This window comes from Centroberyx affinis, unplaced genomic scaffold (genome assembly GCF_046629955.1).
Source record: "Centroberyx affinis isolate AG114_WGS23_722 - 3 ecotype Tasmania unplaced genomic scaffold, CSIRO-AGI_Caff_v1 ptg001380l_1, whole genome shotgun sequence".
In the NCBI taxonomy this organism is placed as follows: domain Eukaryota; kingdom Metazoa; phylum Chordata; class Actinopteri; order Beryciformes; family Berycidae; genus Centroberyx; species Centroberyx affinis.
In genome coordinates this window covers 1-19626 of record NW_027279864.1, presented here as the reverse complement: position 1 = coordinate 19626, position 19626 = coordinate 1, and the positions used below count along the sequence as shown (strand labels likewise).

At 42.5% G+C, this 19626-nt stretch overlaps 3 protein-coding genes across 3 annotated transcripts; 2 read left to right on the top strand and 1 right to left on the bottom strand.

Moving 5' to 3' along the window:
- Window positions 1-315: 315 nt before the first annotated feature.
- On the top strand, window positions 316-5005 carry LOC139649592 (E3 ubiquitin-protein ligase MARCHF2-like). Its single transcript, XM_071526045.1, has 5 exons — window positions 316-622; window positions 1500-1796; window positions 2074-2269; window positions 2843-3052; window positions 3598-5005. The coding sequence occupies exons 2-5, from the start codon at window positions 1612-1614 to the stop codon at window positions 3751-3753; spliced, it is 747 nt and encodes a 248-aa protein (XP_071382146.1). The 5' UTR covers window positions 316-622; window positions 1500-1611; the 3' UTR covers window positions 3754-5005.
- A 549-nt stretch (window positions 5006-5554) lies between these two features.
- On the bottom strand, window positions 5555-10835 carry LOC139649593 (ras-related protein Rab-11B-like). Its single transcript, XM_071526046.1, has 5 exons — window positions 10646-10835; window positions 8344-8539; window positions 7370-7563; window positions 6927-7007; window positions 5555-6270 (listed from the first exon to the last, which is right to left on the bottom strand). The coding sequence occupies exons 1-5, from the start codon at window positions 10683-10685 to the stop codon at window positions 6125-6127; spliced, it is 657 nt and encodes a 218-aa protein (XP_071382147.1). The 5' UTR covers window positions 10686-10835; the 3' UTR covers window positions 5555-6124.
- A 1154-nt stretch (window positions 10836-11989) lies between these two features.
- On the top strand, window positions 11990-17623 carry LOC139649590 (mitochondrial import inner membrane translocase subunit TIM44-like; the record flags this gene model as incomplete). The annotated part of the gene is made up of 12 exons (XM_071526042.1): window positions 11990-12019; window positions 12431-12535; window positions 13766-13930; window positions 14079-14159; window positions 14681-14830; window positions 15120-15253; window positions 15409-15494; window positions 15736-15828; window positions 16030-16154; window positions 16325-16375; window positions 17168-17257; window positions 17513-17623. Coding segments are annotated over exons 1-12 (1221 nt in total), but the record flags the coding sequence as incomplete, so codon positions are not given.
- Between the last annotated feature and the right edge of the window lie 2003 nt (window positions 17624-19626).

Sequence of the window (19626 nt, the reverse complement as noted above, 5' to 3'; positions counted from 1 at the left end):
TTTTATTTTACATTTCGAGCGGCGCGGAACTACTCTGTGCTCTCATGGTGTATAATTGATGTTTTGATTGATTCATTAGACAAAAAGTGTTGTTTACATCACTTTCATCATTGACTGTTACACGACTTTCATGCTCACTGACCGCATAACATCTTGTCTTAGCAACCCAGTGTATCATAGTAAATCCCGAGTTGTTCTCAGTCGTATTTATCACTTGGATGTGTGTTACCTTCAAAAATTCGGATAATTCTGTCGGCACCTGAAGGCAACATTAGGTCACATGATCAGTACACAGCTGAGGGATGCTGAACCAGGCTTGCCCGTTGCTAGCCACTTAGCCACGTTAGCTGTGTCAAATTCCCGGGATAAACAACCGTTCATTTTCATTTTTACAAGCAAAAACCACCGATTCAGTTATACAGCAAGCCATGGAGAGATTACAACGCATATCGCCGTCTCTTGTATCCCCTTGTAGTATCAGTTTCTGGTTAGATGTCAATGTCATAATTTGTAGCTAGGCTAGTCCAGTTAGCTAGCTTATGTCTAGTTAACGTTACTGCTTCTCAAAGCCAAGGGCCAAGGCCAAGGCCAGGAAGGGAGGAAGGAAGGGGAGGCCGTCGGGGTGAGTTTATCTACTGTAACATTACTTTTCCCACCTTGGCAGCTTTTCTGTATACCACAATCGCATACCAACCTGTAGGTACAACTATTTTTACATGGTTTTATTGTACAGAAATGTATTAAGCCTTTGTCTGCGCTGGCATAGTAATGTATCAATCATTTAATCCACATTAGCCCACATTGTCTGTGAAGGAATTCTACTCATCTAACGATAATGACAATAGCAATAATCATTTGCTCTACTCGACTTTTGACAGACTATCTACAGGTTTCATTTTGTTCATGTGAAAGGTGGTGACTGTCTTAAAGCTAGCTGCTTTGCTAAATTTTGCATGAAGTTACAGTTAGATGAGTTTACGCAAATACTGACCGATCGTCAAGGGCTTTGAATACACCAAGCTGTTGTCATACAATGCTTCAGTGCTATTACAACCCTTCCTTTTCAAGTAAGGTGTCAAACAGTATGTCCTTGTTTACAATAACAGCCCGGAGAAAGGGGAGTGTGGCACCGTTTCACATACTATATGTACATCCAGGAGCTGGTCAGTGTAAGAGGAGTGGCCACTGCAGCTCCACTGGGCCAGTTAAGGGTTTAGTGCCTTGCTTTGGGACTCTTTGAAGGTACTTTTTGAGGGTGGGGAGAGTTCCTTGTTCCTTTCCAAAACCCAGTTGGTTTCAGGACTTGAGCTGGAATTCCCCAAGTCAGTTGGATATCACATCCTCATTGTTGTCATACCATTATTTGTAACAACATGGCATCACTGTGACCTATGCTGCCTATTTTGAGATTCTCATAAGAATGACATCATGTCATACTTGTGTAGTCTTATGTCATTCCAAGTTGCCTGTGTTCTGTCTCCTTTTTAATCATCCACCAGGCATTTGCCCTGCAGGTGGACAGAGGATAGGAGAGGAGCAACACCACAGGTTTAGAATCAGACCCTCTCCGCCATCATCTTCGTTACTGTCCTCATCACCCTCAGCAGAGCCATGTCTTCGTCGGGATGCTGCCACCTACCCGGCTCCCTTTGTGATTACTCTGGGAATGCTGAATCTGATGCCTCTAAGGATTCAGAGGAGTCTGATTCTACTGCGCAAGCCCAGTACATCGCCAAGGTTACGGCTAAAGATGGCCGCCCACTCTCCACCATTGTCAAAGCTGTGAGCTTGCAGAGGTAAGAGAGGGAGGAACCTGCTGATTCTGTATGTTGGTTAATTGATTTGTTTATTTTTTAATTGATTATTTAAAAATATGGCCCCTTGTGATTTTTGCGGGGGTTAGACATCACATATATAATTATAAATCCATTAAGAATGACAAAATTTAGTTTTGACAGCTTGTTCTCTATGGTCCTTGATGACTGTGATTCGCATGGGGCCCTTATGAATAGACATTAATCGCACTGTAGTGTGGTTTCATGTGGCTTCATTGTTATCTGTATTTCTCTACAGTGATGTAGGAATGTGTCGCATTTGCCATGAGGGTGCTGGAGGGGAGACACTGCTCTCACCCTGCGACTGCACCGGCACGCTGGGTAAGGTGCACAAGAGCTGCTTGGAGAAGTGGCTGTCCTCCTCCAATACCAGCTACTGTGAGCTCTGTCACACAGAGTTCACCATTGAACGGCGGCCACAACCCCTCACACAGGTTAGAGAGCTTTTTACTGTGGGGAAAAATTGGTGGTGGTGTGTGGGTCTGTCTGTGTTTGCTGTTTGTTTGGGGTTTTTTTTTTGATACAACAAGCAGTAGAAAAGACCAATGTGCCTGCAAAATCCTGGGGGAATATTATTTCTTTGGCATTGTACTGATCTTTTAGGTATTTTGTAAAGCTCTGTGAGATTCATTTGAGGCTTGTTGGGTATGTGCTATCAGATAACATCATCAGGCTATGAGGTGATTGTTTCGTGATGATCGGATGACTGCCAGAACTTGTATCAAGAGCTCTATTAATAGGTCTGATTTTCAATAGCATTAATAATATAGGAAATGCATCACTTAAACAAATTACTGCTAGCTAAATTGATATGGGAATGAAATTCTATTTACTGTCCTGTATGAACTGCACAGGAGACCTGACAAGCATCCTGTGGGTTTTATGTTAATTGTTGAAGATGAGAGTGTGACTGTGCCATTGCTCATTAGGCAGTTTCTGTGACTTTTATCAGTAGAGCTAATTTTCAATGGGGGCCAATAACCTGTCTTGATTTTGCTCATGCTCAGTGGCTGAAGGACCCAGGCCCTCGCAGTGAGAAGCGCACGCTGCTGTGCGACATGGCCTGCTTCCTGCTCATCACGCCCCTGGCGGCCATCTCTGGCTGGCTGTGTCTGAGGGGGGCCCAGGACCACCTGCAGCTGAAGAGCAGACTGGAGGCTGTAGGCCTCATCGCCCTCACCATCGCCCTCTTCACCATCTACATCCTCTGGACGTTGGTAAGTTGTGCACTGCGAGCATTTTTATTTTCTGAATTTATTCTGCCTAACATATCATGTCAGTCCTTGAATTTTCTATAGCACAAAGTCAAACAAAGTGTGGCGAGATGTATAGGCACACATATTCTCTGGCAGAGAGCACTCTCCACTTTTGGAAAGTTTACTTCAAAAATAGCAACGAATAGCTTGTTTTACTCTGCATTTTGTGCTAAACTGGATGTTTTTCTTTTTAAAAAATCATTTGATTCATGATATATTAAGAATGTGAACTTTCCTTTTGAAACCTAATAATTTAGCCTTGATTACAATTAATAATAAAGTCACAAATTTTGGAAATGCTAAATTTGTATTTCACAGCTTGTGAGTATCTGTGAACTACTAAGTGGATCAGCAGGTGGAGATTCAGTCAGCATATCTGCCCTGTCCTGCATACATACTACACTGTCTCAAATATCTTGATGTCAGTTTTATTGATGCCTGTCTCTCCCTTCCTCCCTTCCATCTCTTTTCCTGCCCTATCCCCGGTTTCTTCCATTCAATCTCAGGTATCATTCCGGTATCACTGTCAGTTGTACTCAGAGTGGAGGAGGACCAATCAGAAAGTTCGCCTGCTCATGCCCGACATGAAAGGGGCGCACGCCACCCAACATTCTGTGCCGACCAAGTCGACCAAGAAAATGACTGATGAGACCATCGTATGAGTGCTGAGCGGTGGCAACAGGAATATTTAAAGTGAAGCCCCCCAAAGCACTCTCTAAAAACAAAATGTATCATATTAAAGAACTTTTGCACTTCATATGGACCATTCTGAGAGGGGGAGAGTTATTTTCTCCCTCTGTTTACTTTTATTTGAAGCACTTGATGTGAATAACTATGGTATTAGTCAACAACAAAACCCTAAATGGTTTTTGGAGGAACTCATTCAGGAGTCACAGTTGATGTTGATGCACAGCGTTGTCAGGCACTGCTGGGATGTGAACACCTAACATACGGACACTGGACTAACTAGCCCGACTGTGACAGTGACAACAACTGAGGAAATAATAGGACACAAGCTAATGTAGCAGGATATAACTGATACAGCATGCTACTACAGTATATGAAACATATTCACTACCTATCTATCATTCCCCCATGCCCCTTCACAATGTATCTAGCTGTTTTTTGAACAACGGGCAGCCAATAGCCTGGCGGAGGAGACTAATAGTCTGAAAACGTGGTTGACCAAGTCAGTTAACGCTGCCTTTGAGTGTTCCTTCTCGACGAGTAGAGGGCGATGCTCTCTCGTATCAAGATTCATGTCTATAATGTGAACCCTTTTGAATTGTCTGGGTAAAGCTTTATCATTGCTGTCTAAACAGGGAAAAACAAACACAAAATCATTTTTCTGTTCAGGCAACAAACATCAGATATTTGTTACAAAAATCAGATTCAAGGTCAGTGGAACCGTGAAGGTACAAAATGTACGTATAGTCTATGGAATGACACTAACTGCAACCATTAAATGTCATTGCAGTAATGCATACTAACATAGTATCTGAGGCTATGGAAAAGTGTTTACATTCTAATTGGGTGGAGCGTCTTCTGTTGTCATTGAAGGGCATTAGCAACTGCCCTGCTCCACGTGTATATGCACCATTCACGTATTAATGGAACCGCCTAGCGATAACTAGTAGTAATGTACTACATCAAAAGAAGATATACAATTATAAATAGAGGAAACAGTGTTCTAAATGTTGAGATTACAGACTCTTTTCCTATACAAAACACACAACGGTATCAGAGTAGGCTGGTACACAGTAAAGGGACAAAAAGATGCAAACGAGAAATGTGTCAAGTTTTGAGATGTCAATCAGTGTATGCAGCGTATTCTAAAAGTATTTTGTGTAATCTTAGTCTTCCTGCTGCACCCCCTTGAGAGTTTGGGTTATTGTGCAATAAAACACGAGGGACTCCTGGATTTCTGCTGTGTGGCTCAATGTGAAATATCTGTTTTGTCTGATTGTTAAGTATTTCATCTTTCTCTTGAACTATGCAATCAGCCTTGAATCTACTCTCTACTCTTAAATCAGTGTAAGCAAGGCCATGCCCTTAACCAAAGAATAATTACTCTCAAAATTACTTTTAAATATTCAGAATCCTGTGCAATTTAGTATATTGTGCAGGGAGGTCTTTTCATGCTCTATTTTTAGGGCCAATGTGTATGAATGTGTACCTGGCACCCCATTTTCTGATAGGCTTAGTAATGTCTAGGAGTCAATGCATATAACTGCAACTCCTCACAAGGAGCCAGGTGCATCCAGACATCAATATTTCCTTTTGAGATTTTGGAACTGTTGGGTGTGTTGGACTGTGGGATCATCCAAGAGGACCAGCTGATGTCAATCCAGTGGTCCTGTGGTAAAGACATGGTGCAGGTATGTCATTTTGATATTACACATGCAATGTTACAAAACATGAGTGGACACAGCAATATAATATTGTAAAATTTAATTTCATGGCATTAATATAATGTATGTGAGCAGACAAGCTATCAAAAACAAAACAAAAAAGAATATATTTTACACAAAATGAAGTAAGCATCAGCAGCGCCACAACCACTTTTGAGATGATGACTGAACAAGGAGGAAGGGAGCCCAAAAACAGGACTGCTGGTACTACTGAAACAGGCAGGATTCAAACCCAGGCCTTCCACACGTGGCATTACCCATCTACAAGTCAGCCAGAGGGGAATCCATCCTGGCCTGGGGAGATGTTTAGGTTTACAGGGTCTCAGGCAAAGCTATTCTGCTACACTATCATGGGTAACTGTAGTAGCTACCTATGGCAGTACCGTCAGTCCTGTTTCTGTGCTAGAATGTAGCAGCCTGGGTCCGATTACTATTTAAAATCAATTCAAACACTTCTGAGATTGACTGATCTTTTGTGGCACAATGGAACCGATTCCATTGCTCTAAAAAGTGCAAATCCTGACAATATTGCACCCCGGGCAAATGGAAGCATATCAAGCATATCGACGTTGAGGATTTCAATTAATAATCGACCCAGGTGAGGAGGGACGGTTGCCATGGGTTACAGGTTCTGGCAGCACTGCAGTTTGCTCCCCCTCTGGCCGTCCGTGGTGGGGGGAACACTGATATCCACCACGTTGTTTCCCGGGGACTCATCATGGGCAGACCGCTCAGCGATCTGCTTCTGCGATACGATGCGGTAGATTTCTGTTTTTAAAAAGATGGAAGAGAAACGGACAGATCAGGCGTTTTGCTCTTGCTATTCTGTGTAGACTGGCAAAGCAAGACCGCTGATGGCATGCCACTGGCATTTCTAACCATATTAGATAACTGCAAATGAAGCACCCAGATAGTGGTTGATGTGGTGTGGCAGCTACGCATCTCCCTCACTTGGCAAACTAGTACATCAGAATGAAGAGATGCACCCATACAGGGAGTCAAATGTTGATGTCGAAAACCAGAGGCAGAAATGATGCTTAAATATTTTACTCATGTAGAAATCCTAGCTTTGGCTCAAGTTAGATAAGAAGAACTTCTCAGAGTAAGAGAAAGTTACTTAAAGGAAAAGAAAATAATGAAGAATTTAGTTACTTGTGAACAAAAAAAACAAGATTGTGTGCCTGTTCTAAAACTGTTCCCCCAAATGAACTGATTACCCTTTTTTGGCAATTGCAAATAATTGGATGGGACATTATTAGACGAAAGTTTGGGAATAATCCCTTTCTAATTATAGCAACAAATTATTAGTATCTGTGATGGCCGGTACTGTCCAGAATTACTCAGAAAGTTTCCTTTCTCATTAATCATGCACAATTTCTAGAGAAGTTGTAGTTGGTTCTTTCCACCTCTGTTCACAAGCATACCTGTGAGGATGTTCTTGAAGGCTTCCTCAACATTTGTTGAGTCCAAGGCTGAAGTCTCTATGAAAGATAGATTGTTCTTCTCTGTGGGGTAAGAAAAAAGCAATTAGAAAGGCAGTGTGAAAAACTGTTCTCACAAAGACCCAGCTAAATAAGCAAATGTCCCAAGGGAAAAACTGCAAGTAACAACAAACAAGCACTCTCCAATTCTCTACATATTCTTTCCTTGCCTCCTTTAGAAAAACTATAAATGTAATGGATTAGAAGAGATGCAAGGGAATGGACCTATGATCTTCTCTAATGAAAATTTATGAGAAACAAGGATAGTGGAAATGTGAAAAGTAATGGAGATGGAGGGGATATCAAAAAACCCTGCTCCTTACTCCACTATTTAGCCTTCCTGTGTCTCTTTTTGACTAGACTCCAGTCCGGTGAAGTTGTCGTACCTGCGAAAGCCCGGGCCTCGTCTGTGGGCACGGCCCTGAGGTGGCGCAGGTCGCTCTTGTTGCCGACCAGCATGATGACAATGTTGTTGTCGGCGTGGTCCCTCAGCTCCTTCAGCCAGCGCTCCACGTTCTCATAGGTCAGGTGCTTGGCAATGTCGTATACTAGGAGCGCCCCCACCGCCCCTCTGTAGTATCTGTAGGGAGAACAAAATCATGCACCCGTGGGTGAGTGTGAGCATGGCGAGTACCATGCTGCTGCATTTCTCTGTATTCATCTTTACTATCGTTTCTGAGAAATCCCTAAACTGGTGAAATACTGAAGCGATGCTGTAGCCTCGACTCAGCTTCTGAGAAAAACCTGGATCACCATGATCTCCTGAAATTGTTTTGGGAAGGCCTAGTTGGGGCTAAATCTGACCGAATTTGGCTCCAATTAATTGAAGAGATATCTGCGCTCTTCAGTGTCTCTATCAATGCTACTCTTGTAGCCTCTGCTACAGGCGCCCCTCCCTTGACTTCTGGAATAATAAAACTGTCACTACGGTAACGACTAGGATTCTAACGCATTTCACAAGTGAGAATTCAGACAGCTTACATTTTGTATCTTTGGCATTTAGCAGACACACTTAACAAGACATATGGATGTTGCCAAATTGAAGTTGTGACTTTCTGGTCTTCTTGGCCATCCTGCAGCTGCCCAAGCTACCAATTGATCCAAATCAGCATTCCAGTAGTGTTTTAGTATAGGGTATAGGTACCTCTTGAACTGGGTGCTACAGAACATACCCAACTATCAGCCTTATTATCAGTGACTTAGATTGAAGGGTAGAGTCACAGTATGACCCAATTCCTCAGCTGGGACTGCACTGCCAGGGCTATACTGAAGGGTTCCCCATGCCCAGTAGAACTATCTGTACGCTCTCAAGTGAAGTCCTGTCTGACACAAAGAGATGGACGGGCAGTTCCACACTCACGCCGAGGTGATGGCTCTGTAGCGCTCCTGTCCTGCCGTGTCCCAAATCTGAGCCTTTATCGTCTTGCCGTCCACCTGAATGCTGCGTGTGGCGAACTCCACCCCGATGGTGCTCTTGCTCTCCAGGTTGAACTCGTTCCGTGTGAATCGAGAGAGCAAGTTACTCTTCCCTACGCCCGAGTCCCCAATTAGCACAACTGTAGAGAGGGAGAGAAAAGGTGAGAGGCAGAGAGAGTGTGTATACAGGGGGTCTGTCTGGTCAACAGGTAGATATCAATAGATCAGGTAACCTTGGTATTGCATAGAGCAGTGGTTCTCAAACAGAGGGCTCTTGAGATGAGTTATGGGATAGGAACAAAACATATTTCTACAATACATATTTACTATCATGTCTATTTTTCTGATTTTCCTCTCATTTTTGGCTTTTTTTGTGAAATACTGAATAATTTTAAGCCGCTAGGCCTCTTCTGATAATCAAATGAAACAACCTGAAAACTGTTCACCACTGTGCATATAACCTGAACCTGTGATGGGAGGGGGTCATGCTTTGTTTTAAGAAGTCACACGCCAAAAAGGTTGAGAACCACTGGCATAGAGCAAGGGGGTAAACTAACCCAAACAACATCAGTGAAATAATGGCGACCAACCAAATAAATCAGGCTTTTTCTTTTCATCCTGCATCAATAATAGACCCAGGTAAGCTTGACCTTCCACAGGTCAAGGGGTTAGACTAGCCAGAACACCCTCAGGGTGGTGATATTCAGCAAATGACCTGCTGAAATACTGTCTCCCTGAGGGCATTCGGCTACAGGGAGGCTACTTGGCAAATTCGGCTACTTGGCAAATGAGAGTTATGTTTTTCAACCCTCCTTAAATCTTCCCTCCTCCACAGAGGAAAAATAACTATGCTGTACAAATATTGCAGCAAAACTGTCAGCCCCTATAGGAATTTTACGATGATAGCAGTAAAAAATACCATAAAGAACAATAAGATCACTATAAAGTCACTACTGATTACCACAGCCACACTATAAGTCTGTGTAGGAACATTGTTGTTAGCATCCATAGGCAACACAGGCAAGCACAACAGATTGATTATTAACAGGCCTTGTTGAAGTGAGTGAGTCATAAGAGCAAGGTGATTTATTTGGCCTGGGCCGGCTGAGCTGGTGGCAGCCCGGGCCGAGGTGGCTGCTGGCGGCTGCTCATGGCAGAGCAGCGGAGGTGGAGCCCTTTTGTTTTCTTTCTCCCTCGACAAAGGAAATAGAGCCGAACTTTGTCCCTGTCGGCATCACGCTGGTTCTGGCTGCAGGAAGCTGATAACAGGCTCCATCAAAACCTGAATCGACAGTTTCAGGCCGCGTTGCCCTTCCTGTTTCAGCCGGGTACAGAGACGATGGCTCGGGGAAAGAGTGAGAGAGAGAGAGAGAGAGAGAGAGAGAGAGAGAGAGAGAGAGAGAGAGAGAGAGAGAGAGAGAGAGAGAGAGAGCCCTCGCCTCCGGCAGATGCCCTATTCATCCCACAGAGGATACTTTGTTACATCTAAATGGCCTTTTGGCTTACAGGCCCAGGATGTTAATGTGCCACAGGAGCTGATATCATGATCAAAGGATTGCATTCTGGATCAAATCGAGCACTAAAGATAAACACAGACCTGAGCCTGTTACTGCTTAAATCTAGGTGACAATGTCCTATTTCTTTCTTCCCAGGCCTATTGATCCCTTTCATATTATTACTGAAATAGGCCTATTAAGAATTATTGCTGCCTTTTCAATGTCAATTAGAGTTAACGGAGTATAGGTCCACCATCCCTATCTGAGGCTGAAGCTTATTGATCATCATGCCCACAGAGGCAGAGGCTAATAGGCCTGTAATCACCCATAGAAGGTGTAAGGCAGGAGAAGAAAACATCAAATGTCATTCAGTAAAGGAGGAAACTGTTCGCTCGGTACTGATGAAACTGTAATTCCTCCTCTGAAAGTACAAAAAGTCAAAACAAAACAACGGCTTAGCACGGATAGGGTGTTGCATCCTTTACCTATAAATATAGCTGCGGGCGTTGTAATGTTACAATGACAGCATTATGTAGTAATAACACCAAAGGATTGTCATCCGGGCATACATTGTTTCTATCATAAACATTAGTCCGATTCGCTGAAAAATGCAGATATCTGCTTGGTCACTGCTCAACGAAAATGAAACAATAACAGATTTACAGAGATTTAGAGAGCGTAGCTTTGTCGGTGTGAGCCTGTGTAAACGGGGGAATGCAGTCATCTTTTTTTTTTTTTTTTTTTTTTTACCTTTGAACAAGAAATCGTATTCATCGTCTCGGTTCCCCATTCTAGACGAGGCCGCTCCAACGCTTGTCTCCGGAACAGAGTGTGTGTAGAGTGCGTGTATGAATTATCGTTATATGCAATAAAAATATGTTAAAGATTTGTAGTGAGACTCTGCGCCAGTGTTGGCTGTCAAAGCAGGCTGGCCGCAGGAAGGGAGAGCTCCCAACTCTGCAGAAGGAGGGGAGGAGTCCTTGCACTTCCCATACCTTCCTCCGGGGGGCGCTATTTACTGGCATGCCGAGAGACACCATTCAGCTGCACGGGTGGCCAGGCACAGGCCAGGCCACTTTCGTTCTGAATGAAAGGGAATAAACAGATGACAAAGGATGCGTATTCAGTTCAGTTCGTTTAAATTCAGTTTAATTCAATATGCTTTAGCACGAAAAAATTGTATTACCAAAGCATGTAAATAATTGAATAAACTGAATGAATTACTGGTACGTGGCAATTGACATCTGTTGCACTTGTATGACTGTATACGTGTGTGTGTGTGTGTGTGTGTGTTGTTTGTGCTCAGCAGATCCTTCATTGCACAGTGACGTGTAGCATATGTGTAGGAGACTAGTGTTTGTTTACAAACAACAAAAAGAAAGTAAAGCAGAAACATTGAAATAATTAACCCAAAAATAAATGATTGGCGCAGAATAGCATTTGATCATTATCATTAGGCTAGTGAATTATTATCGATTAAAGATTTATAGAACATTTGCATTAGGCCTGTTTCTTATTTAAATACAATATTTTATCAAAGTAATAAGCCACTCAACGCCTCCGGTAAAGTAATGGTTCCCAAAGTGAGATTCAGGATTCAAGCAATGAGCAATTAATTTCTTATTCAGATGTCTTTTACAATACATTGAAGAATATGCAATAATATTTAGCAGTAGTTGTAGTAGTAGTAGGCCTAGTTGTAGTTTCAGTAGTAGCCTAGTAATAGAAGTTTTAGAAGTAGCATTATTATTAACAGTAGTAGTATTTGGACTAGCACTAGTAGTAGCAGCAGTAGTATCAAGTTATTAATCTAGAGACATATGTTGAATTCAGAGTTTGCATTTATACATAAAAGAAGTTCGTTGAAATATTAATTGTTTTATGCCAGATTTGACTCGACAACCTTTTCTTTGTGATAGAAATTATATATAAAAAAATATATCTTTTATTGACTTGTGCTTATTGCTTAATATACTGAGTTCATGCTGACAGGAGACCCGCCCACCGACCACCAGCTCTCCTCCTATTGGCTGAGCGGAAGGTCAGCTGCTGCAGCAGGGTCGCACGTGCTGCTCCGCGCATTTCAAGATCAAGATGGCAGCCTCCGTGTGTCGGTGCTACGAGGTTAGGCAATATTACATGTCCTTCATTACTGTTCTCAAGTCTCCAGCCGATAAGTTGTTGATGTGGATAGATGGATATGGCTTCGGTATTTGGCTTTTCTGCGTCCTAAATAGTGGACGTGATTTTGTAGCGTGTTTGTTTTTAGCAACAAGAGCGCGAGATGTCGGTTAGGAAAAGGCCTTGCTGCAGCTGGCCACTGTATTTCACAGCCGGGTTCACAATGTTCTTGTTTAATTTCTAACGTTACATAACATCCTAGCATGATAATTCTGTTTTTCACATTTTGTGCCCGGCTCGGTGTTGTAGCTGCATGGCTCGCTGCCTGTTCACCACCTGCCATTCACTCTCCATCCTCTCCACTGTCTGCAGTGTTGTTGTTGGTAACTGACAGTGAGTTGCTCTCCCTTGCAGCTGGTGGGCAGACGCGGCCTGGCTCTCTGCTCGCGGCCCCTGGTCTCCTCACTCTGGAGGGGAGATGCCTACAGGATACATGGGACCCCGGCTGCACCTGTTCAGGTATTAACATGACACTCGCAAACTCTGTATGGATTACATCGTAGGCTGTGATAATTACATGTGTTTGAATAGCTTTACAGAATTCGTTTGAATTAAAAAGTTGAGCCACTATGCCAATACGACCACACAACGACCTAGATACTGCAGTACCGTGTTAGTCAGCCGCCAGGTCTGAGTCTGACTCAGCTGACACATTGTCATGTCCAGGGCTGGGAAGTGATGTAATACTTGTAAGGCATTACATATTCTAAATGCAAAACATTTAACTGTATTCTGTTAAGTTAGCCTAAAAAATAATGTAGCCTATTCTGATTACAGATACCTGTGTTAGATGATTATTTCTGGGAATACTTTTAAAATGAAAGTGAGAAACTCAGAAGGCCATTGAAGTAGCAGCACTGCAGCAGGTGAAGAAAGTTTGTGTTTGTATGCAATCCTGAAATAAATTTCCTGAACTTGGTAATTTGTCACCTTTTCTTATTAGTACCAGTATGCTTCCTTTATCCTACTATAGAATGAGGAAAACTCTGTCCGTCTGTCTGTCTGTCTGTCTGCATCCATTTTGCTCCTCAATGGGTTGGCCAATCAATCTGAAACTGCACATGGGCGTTGAGCATTGGCATAGGCAGGGACTGACGAAGCTGATTTTTCCATTTTCCCAAATTTACGCAGTTTATGCGCATTTTTGGCAAGTCTGCGCGGAGTTGTGGCGCGCGCATCCCCGGGTATGGAGTAGTCCCTCAAATAATCTGAAAATAACTGAAAGTAATCACAATACATTGCAGAGTTTTCGTAATCCCTTGAAGTACTGATTGCAGTTTTGATGAAGTAACCAGTAACTTTAATGAAATCTATTTTTAAAGTAACCTACCGTACGCAACCATACACATCACATACAAAAAGCTGTCAGATATAAAATGAACCAACAATTGTTCAGATTCGTTCATTGCTATGTTAGAGGTGTGACTTCTCCATCCATACAACAGTAAATAGGAGATGGACTCATACCCAATACATTTCTTCATTGAATGTCTTTTTTTTCCTTCATATTGTCATAACAATATTTATATTTGTTAGTGTATTCATAATGTGCCAGGCCAGCCAGATGAGGAATGCTCTAACCCATAAGGTCTTCCCATTGGGACTTTGTGGATAGTCATGAGTCTGTCCACACTGTCTTTTCAACTGTCTGCCCAAGCACTCAGTCCCTCTCTCTGTCTGTCCCATTAGGTGCGATATGCTTCAGGTCGTAAGGGTTTTCTGGGGGAGTTTGTGGACAGCCTGCGTCAGGAGTTCAGTAAGAATCAGGAGATGAAGGAGAACATCAAGAAGTTCAGAGAAGAGGCCAAGAGGCTCGAGGAGTCTGATGCCCTCCAACAGGCCCGCAGGAAATACGTAAGAACATTGTTTGTTTCATAACCCCTGTGATTTTATATGGGACAGTGTCTGTTGGGGGCATGTTTGAAGTTTTTGTAAAAACACAACTTACCTTGATTAAGCTGGATTTACCTAACATGACATTTGTGTTTTTGTTCTCCATTAGAAATCCATAGAGTCTGAGACAGTGAAGACATCTGAGGTGTTCAAGAAGACATTTGGCTCTCTGTCTGAGACTGTCAAGGAGGTAAGCTGTCAGCACTTCTTCTGATTTAACTTCACCATATTAGTACAATAGCAAAGCAAGTGCTCATTTCCATGCCACTGCAGTGTGGGTGCAGGTTGGCCTTATGAGAAACTTTACTTTCAAGTATAAACTTTCTAGCTTGGTTTCTGAATATCCATCCATATAGCTATGTTATATTGTTTTATATCTTATGTCCTGTTTAAACCTCATAGTTGCAATTTTGAAAAATCCCTTTTGATGTGGCAAATATTTTCCACCATGCATATTACATTTTTAATGACCCTGGTACGCAGCCAAATTTTGATATATCAGTGTAAATTGTCAAAAATACATGGCCTCAAATGGGAAAATAAAGTAATTTAAATACTGATTACTACTTATTATATGTATTAACTGCTTCTCTCTCTATCTATCTATCTGTCTATCTATCTATCTCTCTCTCTCTCTCTCTCTCCCCCTCTCCCTCTCTCTCTCTCTCTCTCTCTCTCTCTCCCGCTCCCCCCCCCCTCGCACGGCCACAGGGTCTTGAGGAAGTGACGCGCACCGACATCGGGAAGAAAATCAAGGAAGGGGTGGAGGAGGCAGCCAGGACTGCCAAGCACTCTGCTGAGTCTGTCTCCAAAGGAGGAGAGAAACTAGGAAGGACGGGCGCTTTCAGGGCCATCTCACAGGTCAGAGGTCACATGTTACGGTTAAAATAGATTTTCAAGTACTGATTTTCCACAAGACAGGCACAGTGAGAAAACATACTTTGACCTCCATCCTTGTAAAACTGCATCTTTTTCTGCATCTCAGTTATGCCCACATCAGGGCTGCTTTATCTAAAGAATTGTGTTGTTTTGGGTTATGATAAAAGAAAAAAAATTCAATAAATGTCTCAAAGTTGACAAGTTTTCTTTTTCTTTCCATCTGCTCTCTGCTCTTTCCCCCTGTCTCTCTTTTGCTCTGTCATCTCTGTAGAGTGTGGAGACCATGAAGAAGGAGATTGATGTTGGTGATGCCGGTCCTTACCGGGCTCCTCCTCAGCTGAGGAAGAGGAGTGAGTTCTCCTCTAAAGGAGCAGACAGCGACTCCAGGGTGTTTGAGGCCAATGAGTGAGTAACTGTTTGAACTCAAGCCTGTTTCCCACTGTTGTTAAATGAGCATCCTGTCCTGTGATGATTATTCTCCACTTGGCCAGCATACTTCTCTCCACTATTCCATAGAAATAACCTCACCTGCTGTGGTTTGCCTGTATTTTGTGATGCAGAGAGGCTATGGGTGTCGTGCTCCACAAGGATTCCAAGTGGTACCAGCAGTGGAAGGACTTCAAGGACAACAACATGGTTTTCAACAGTAAGATCGTCTATTAGCTTAGATACTGTGATATGGGTATTATGTAGATCACCCTTGGTTGTGTGTAATTCACTTTTAAGGCAGCAGGTGGCACTAGACTCATGACAGCAGATGGCAGGAGGGTCTAATGCTGTTCAGGCTTCATGTGTAGGTCCTTGCTTTAACCATCATTATCATTGAAAAGCACTCATCCTTTTCGTTGTATAATTTAACCTCACTTGAGTTTTGTACCCTTTTTCAGGGTTCTTTGAGATGAAGATGAAGTACGATGAAAGTGACAACGCCCTCGTCAGAGCATCCAGAGCTGTGACCGACAAAGTCACTGACCTCCTAGGTAATGCTCTGTGTCAATAGTTGAGATTGACGTCACATTTACTTCTCATCGTCTCCTCCTGTGTGATGTGAATAATTCGATTGAAGGCCAATAAAGATGAAAGCCTGTATTTATGTACAGCATGTCAGTTCAAAGTGACTATGTTAGTAACTGTGATTGATCATGTTCTCATCACTGCTTTTGTTGGTCTTTGTTTTCCAGGCGGTCTCTTCTCCAAGACAGAAATGTCTCAGGTGCTGACAGAGATCCTGAAGGCGGACCCCAACTTCGACAAAGACTCCTTCCTCAAACAGTGTGAGAAGGACATCATCCCTAACATACTGGAGGTAAACAGACTCTCTCCCAGTTTGTCTCCATTCCTCGCTTTCTCTCTTAACGTCTGTTGCCCTGTCTCTTCCTCTTTTTGTCTCTGGTGTTCATTCATCCACTCCTCTCTTTCATATCTGATGTTATGTGAACAGTCATCAACAACCCAGTGTTACTGTCCTTTCTGCAGGCTATGATCCGCGGAGAGCTGGATGTATTAAAAGACTGGTGTTATGAAGCTGTAAGTGCCTCTGAGTTTTGTATTTTGGTAATATTTAGTGAACAGAGCATGGACAATGAGATATTACATGTTACCCAGTAGGGCTGAACGATTTTGAAAGAATATCTAATTGCAAATATTTTGACTGATATTGCGATATGATTTGCGATATTAGAGGGAATGATAATTTTTACATCATTATTCTCATTTTCATTGAAAAACGTATTAAAATGATTATGGTGTGATTTTTGCGGGGATCTGTACCAAACAAAGATGTTTTCTTAAGTCTGTAGAATATGATGTGTAGGCCAGGACATCTCTGCAGCACCACAATATTTCATTTAAAATGGTATTTTGACACACATTTCGCCTTTAACAAATATTGCACCTCCTGCGATTTGAAAATTGCAGTAGGCCATATTGCGATTTCGATAAAATTTTGATTAATTGTTCAGCCCTATTACCCAGGCCATATCCATCACCATCTCTTATTCTGTATCTTTATTATATGTTATATCTTGTAATTTATTCACTCAGGATAATCTTTCCCGAGTGCATGATGCAAACAGACATTTTGTTTACCTGATGTGACTTGGTTAGCCACCATTTTCAGACATTAATTTGAGTGTGTATTCACCATTGACATTAGCGCATTTCCCATTTCTCTTTTTCAACGTTTGCAAACGGGCAAAATCACCTCTCAGAAATAGTTACCCCCACAAATCGGAAGTATTATCTTGGCCCACCACTTAGTAAGTTGATGTGTGAAGTATGATTTTCATACCAAATGTGTTTTCATGTCCCTGTCCTCAGACCTACAGTCAGCTGGCCCACCCCATCCAGCAGGCCAGAGCTTTGGGGCTGATGTTCCAGTCCAAAATCCTTGACATTGACAACATAGACGTAAGTGCTGTCACACTCATACACAACCCCTCATACACAGTTTCATGCATTGCAATATGCTCAATTGTCCAGAGTGATATCTGTTTTATATCATTTCCTCTCTCTCTCTCCTTCCTCCTTCACTTTTCTCTCTCTCTTCTGTTCTTTCCTTCTTTTATTAAGTACAACTGTTTCCTTCTGGGTTCATAGTACTTCTGATTTATTTATTCATTCATTCATTCATTTGTTTGTTCATCTTCTCTGCCTGTGTTTTAGCTGGCGATGGGTAAGATCATGGACCAGGGCCCAGTGCTGATCATCACCTTCCAGGCCCAGGTCGTCATGGTGATCCGCAGCCCCAAAGGAGAATTAGTGGAGGGAGATCCGGTCAGTCGGCTCATAATTACCAGTATACTGCATCTGATGTAATTCAGAGGGTTAGAAGGTTGAGTTGTTTCAAGGCAGTAAACATCTCAAATAGCTGAAATTAGGCTTGAACTCTATAACATTTGCTCAATTCACGTCAGTCTTGATTAGTATCTATTTCACAGTTTTGATGTTTCAATAAAGGCTAAAAGGTTCCATTGCTACTTGAATGACGGCCAAATTTCTGCATTGTCTTCAAAGAAACTGGATTGTTTTGTCACCGTTGTTTTTACCTTATTCAACTTGTAGACAAGGGTTTGACCAATACGTGTTTTTGAAGGCTGATATACCGAACATTTTGGATCGCAGCTGACAATTTTGCAACAATATTGAATCTTTAAATTTGACCATTTTGTTATTGTCTGGGTGGAAAAGCCTCTGACAGTAAACAGTATTTAGTCCATGGGACACAAAAACTCTCCATTGAAACCCAACATAATGAAATTCTTTTAGGGTTAGCAGCACCTTAAGGTGGTGGTGGGGTGACCCACCTCACCTGTTCAGTGGTAGGGGAAAGTCTGGGATATATTACTGTCTTTGAATGGAGTATCCATTTACAGAAAATAGAATTTCATTGCAGGTTTTACAGACTGTTTTTATGTAGCTGTGGTCAGGGAGGAACCTCCATCATATCAGAGGAGGACGACACTGACTGACTGATATTTTAGAAAAGATCGGCCCGAGATATCGACACAGCGATACATTGGTGAAACCCTAGTGTAGACCTTGATCTAATAGATGAGTTTCCGAGCAACGTCACATAAAGTGTGTGTGCGCATCTCATGGGCAGAAAGGCTACCGGTAGCCACTCAGTTCACCTCAGTTAGTTAGTAATCTGAGTCCCCAGAAGCAATAGCAAAGATTTTTGCTTAGTAAGTGGCCATATATTTTAACATCATGCCTCGCCGTTGCTAGTCGTAGTTGCACCCTAGACTGGAAAGAATAAAAGCAACCCCCGACATCAACAGTTACAGTAGAGTCCAGCTGCAGCCCCAGAGAAGCCCCTGGCTTGCACACCCACCCTAATGGTGCATTCCATGGAAGTTGGAGGTCGGTAGTTCCGAGTTGGAACTATCGACCTCTGATCTAAATGCGTTCCAAAGTCTTCTCGGGAAAACACGGACGCAACAGCCTTTACCCATTAACGTTAACAGTAGCTATCTGACAGCTCTAGTAACATTAGCAAGCTAGTTCATACTAGCAAAGACTTCCATAACCCCTATCCCTAACTAGCTTCTCCGGGTCTGCAGCTGGGTGCTATTGGAGTAGCAATCCAGCTACTCAGTTCGCTAGATCCATAGTCCCTGGTTGACACTTACACAGCCATACATGTACAATCTGTTGTCAGGATGTTGCCTTTTTCAGTATTCACACTTTGACCCTGGCTGAGTAAGACCTTTGCTCTTAACACACAAAACTCACCAGAGCTGTAATGTCTAATTTGTTGCACATGCCTACATAATGTGAATTTACAGCATCAAGAGATTTGTATGCTCGGAGGCTGTCTTTTGTATATGCTAGGCTTTTCATATACATGTCTGGCCATTGGATCGGTGGCTACTTGGCCATGTCTACAAGCCATTCATTAACTGGGATTGAATAAGGGTCCGGCAGTCATTCACCAGTACTTAAAGCAAGTTTTTCTAAATCTGCGCAATCAGAGTTTGACAAACTAGCCAGGTACGCCATTGTTGTCCGTTTGTTTGTTGTTATCAGTGCGAGAATGACAGCCAAGTTGCTATAGCTCCGATAGCCACAGCGGCTTTTCTGCCCCTGAGCTGCGCACGCATCCTCGACTGTTTGTAAACAGGAAACTCATCTATTATCCCTTATGCCATTACCTAGAGTAAATGCTCATGTGGAAATAGAAACATTTTATGGACAGTAGAGGAAAATGAGCAGTAGTACTTATAAACTTCCATAGTTCTAACTTGATTGTCATTCTTAAGTTTATGTCATGTTTA

What these genes read in the sequence shown, in the direction of transcription:
- LOC139649592 (XM_071526045.1), top strand. Translation starts at nt 1,612, where the DNA reads ATGTCTTCGTCGGGATGCTGCCACCTACCCGGCTCCCTTTGTGATTAC. An exon ending in AAAGCTGTGAGCTTGCAGAG is followed by an intron (nt 1,797 to 2,073) that starts GTAAGAGAGGGA and finishes ATTTCTCTACAG; the next exon opens with TGATGTAGGAATGTGTCGCA. An exon ending in GGCCACAACCCCTCACACAG is followed by an intron (nt 2,270 to 2,842) that starts GTTAGAGAGCTT and finishes GCTCATGCTCAG; the next exon opens with TGGCTGAAGGACCCAGGCCC.
- LOC139649593 (XM_071526046.1), bottom strand. Translation starts at nt 10,685, where the DNA reads ATGGGGAACCGAGACGATGAATACGATTTCTTGTTCAAAG. An exon ending in CGAGGCCCGGGCTTTCGCAG is followed by an intron (nt 7,008 to 7,369) that starts GTACGACAACTT and finishes CTTACCCCACAG; the next exon opens with AGAAGAACAATCTATCTTTC. An exon ending in CTTCAAGAACATCCTCACAG is followed by an intron (nt 6,271 to 6,926) that starts GTATGCTTGTGA and finishes TTTTAAAAACAG; the next exon opens with AAATCTACCGCATCGTATCG.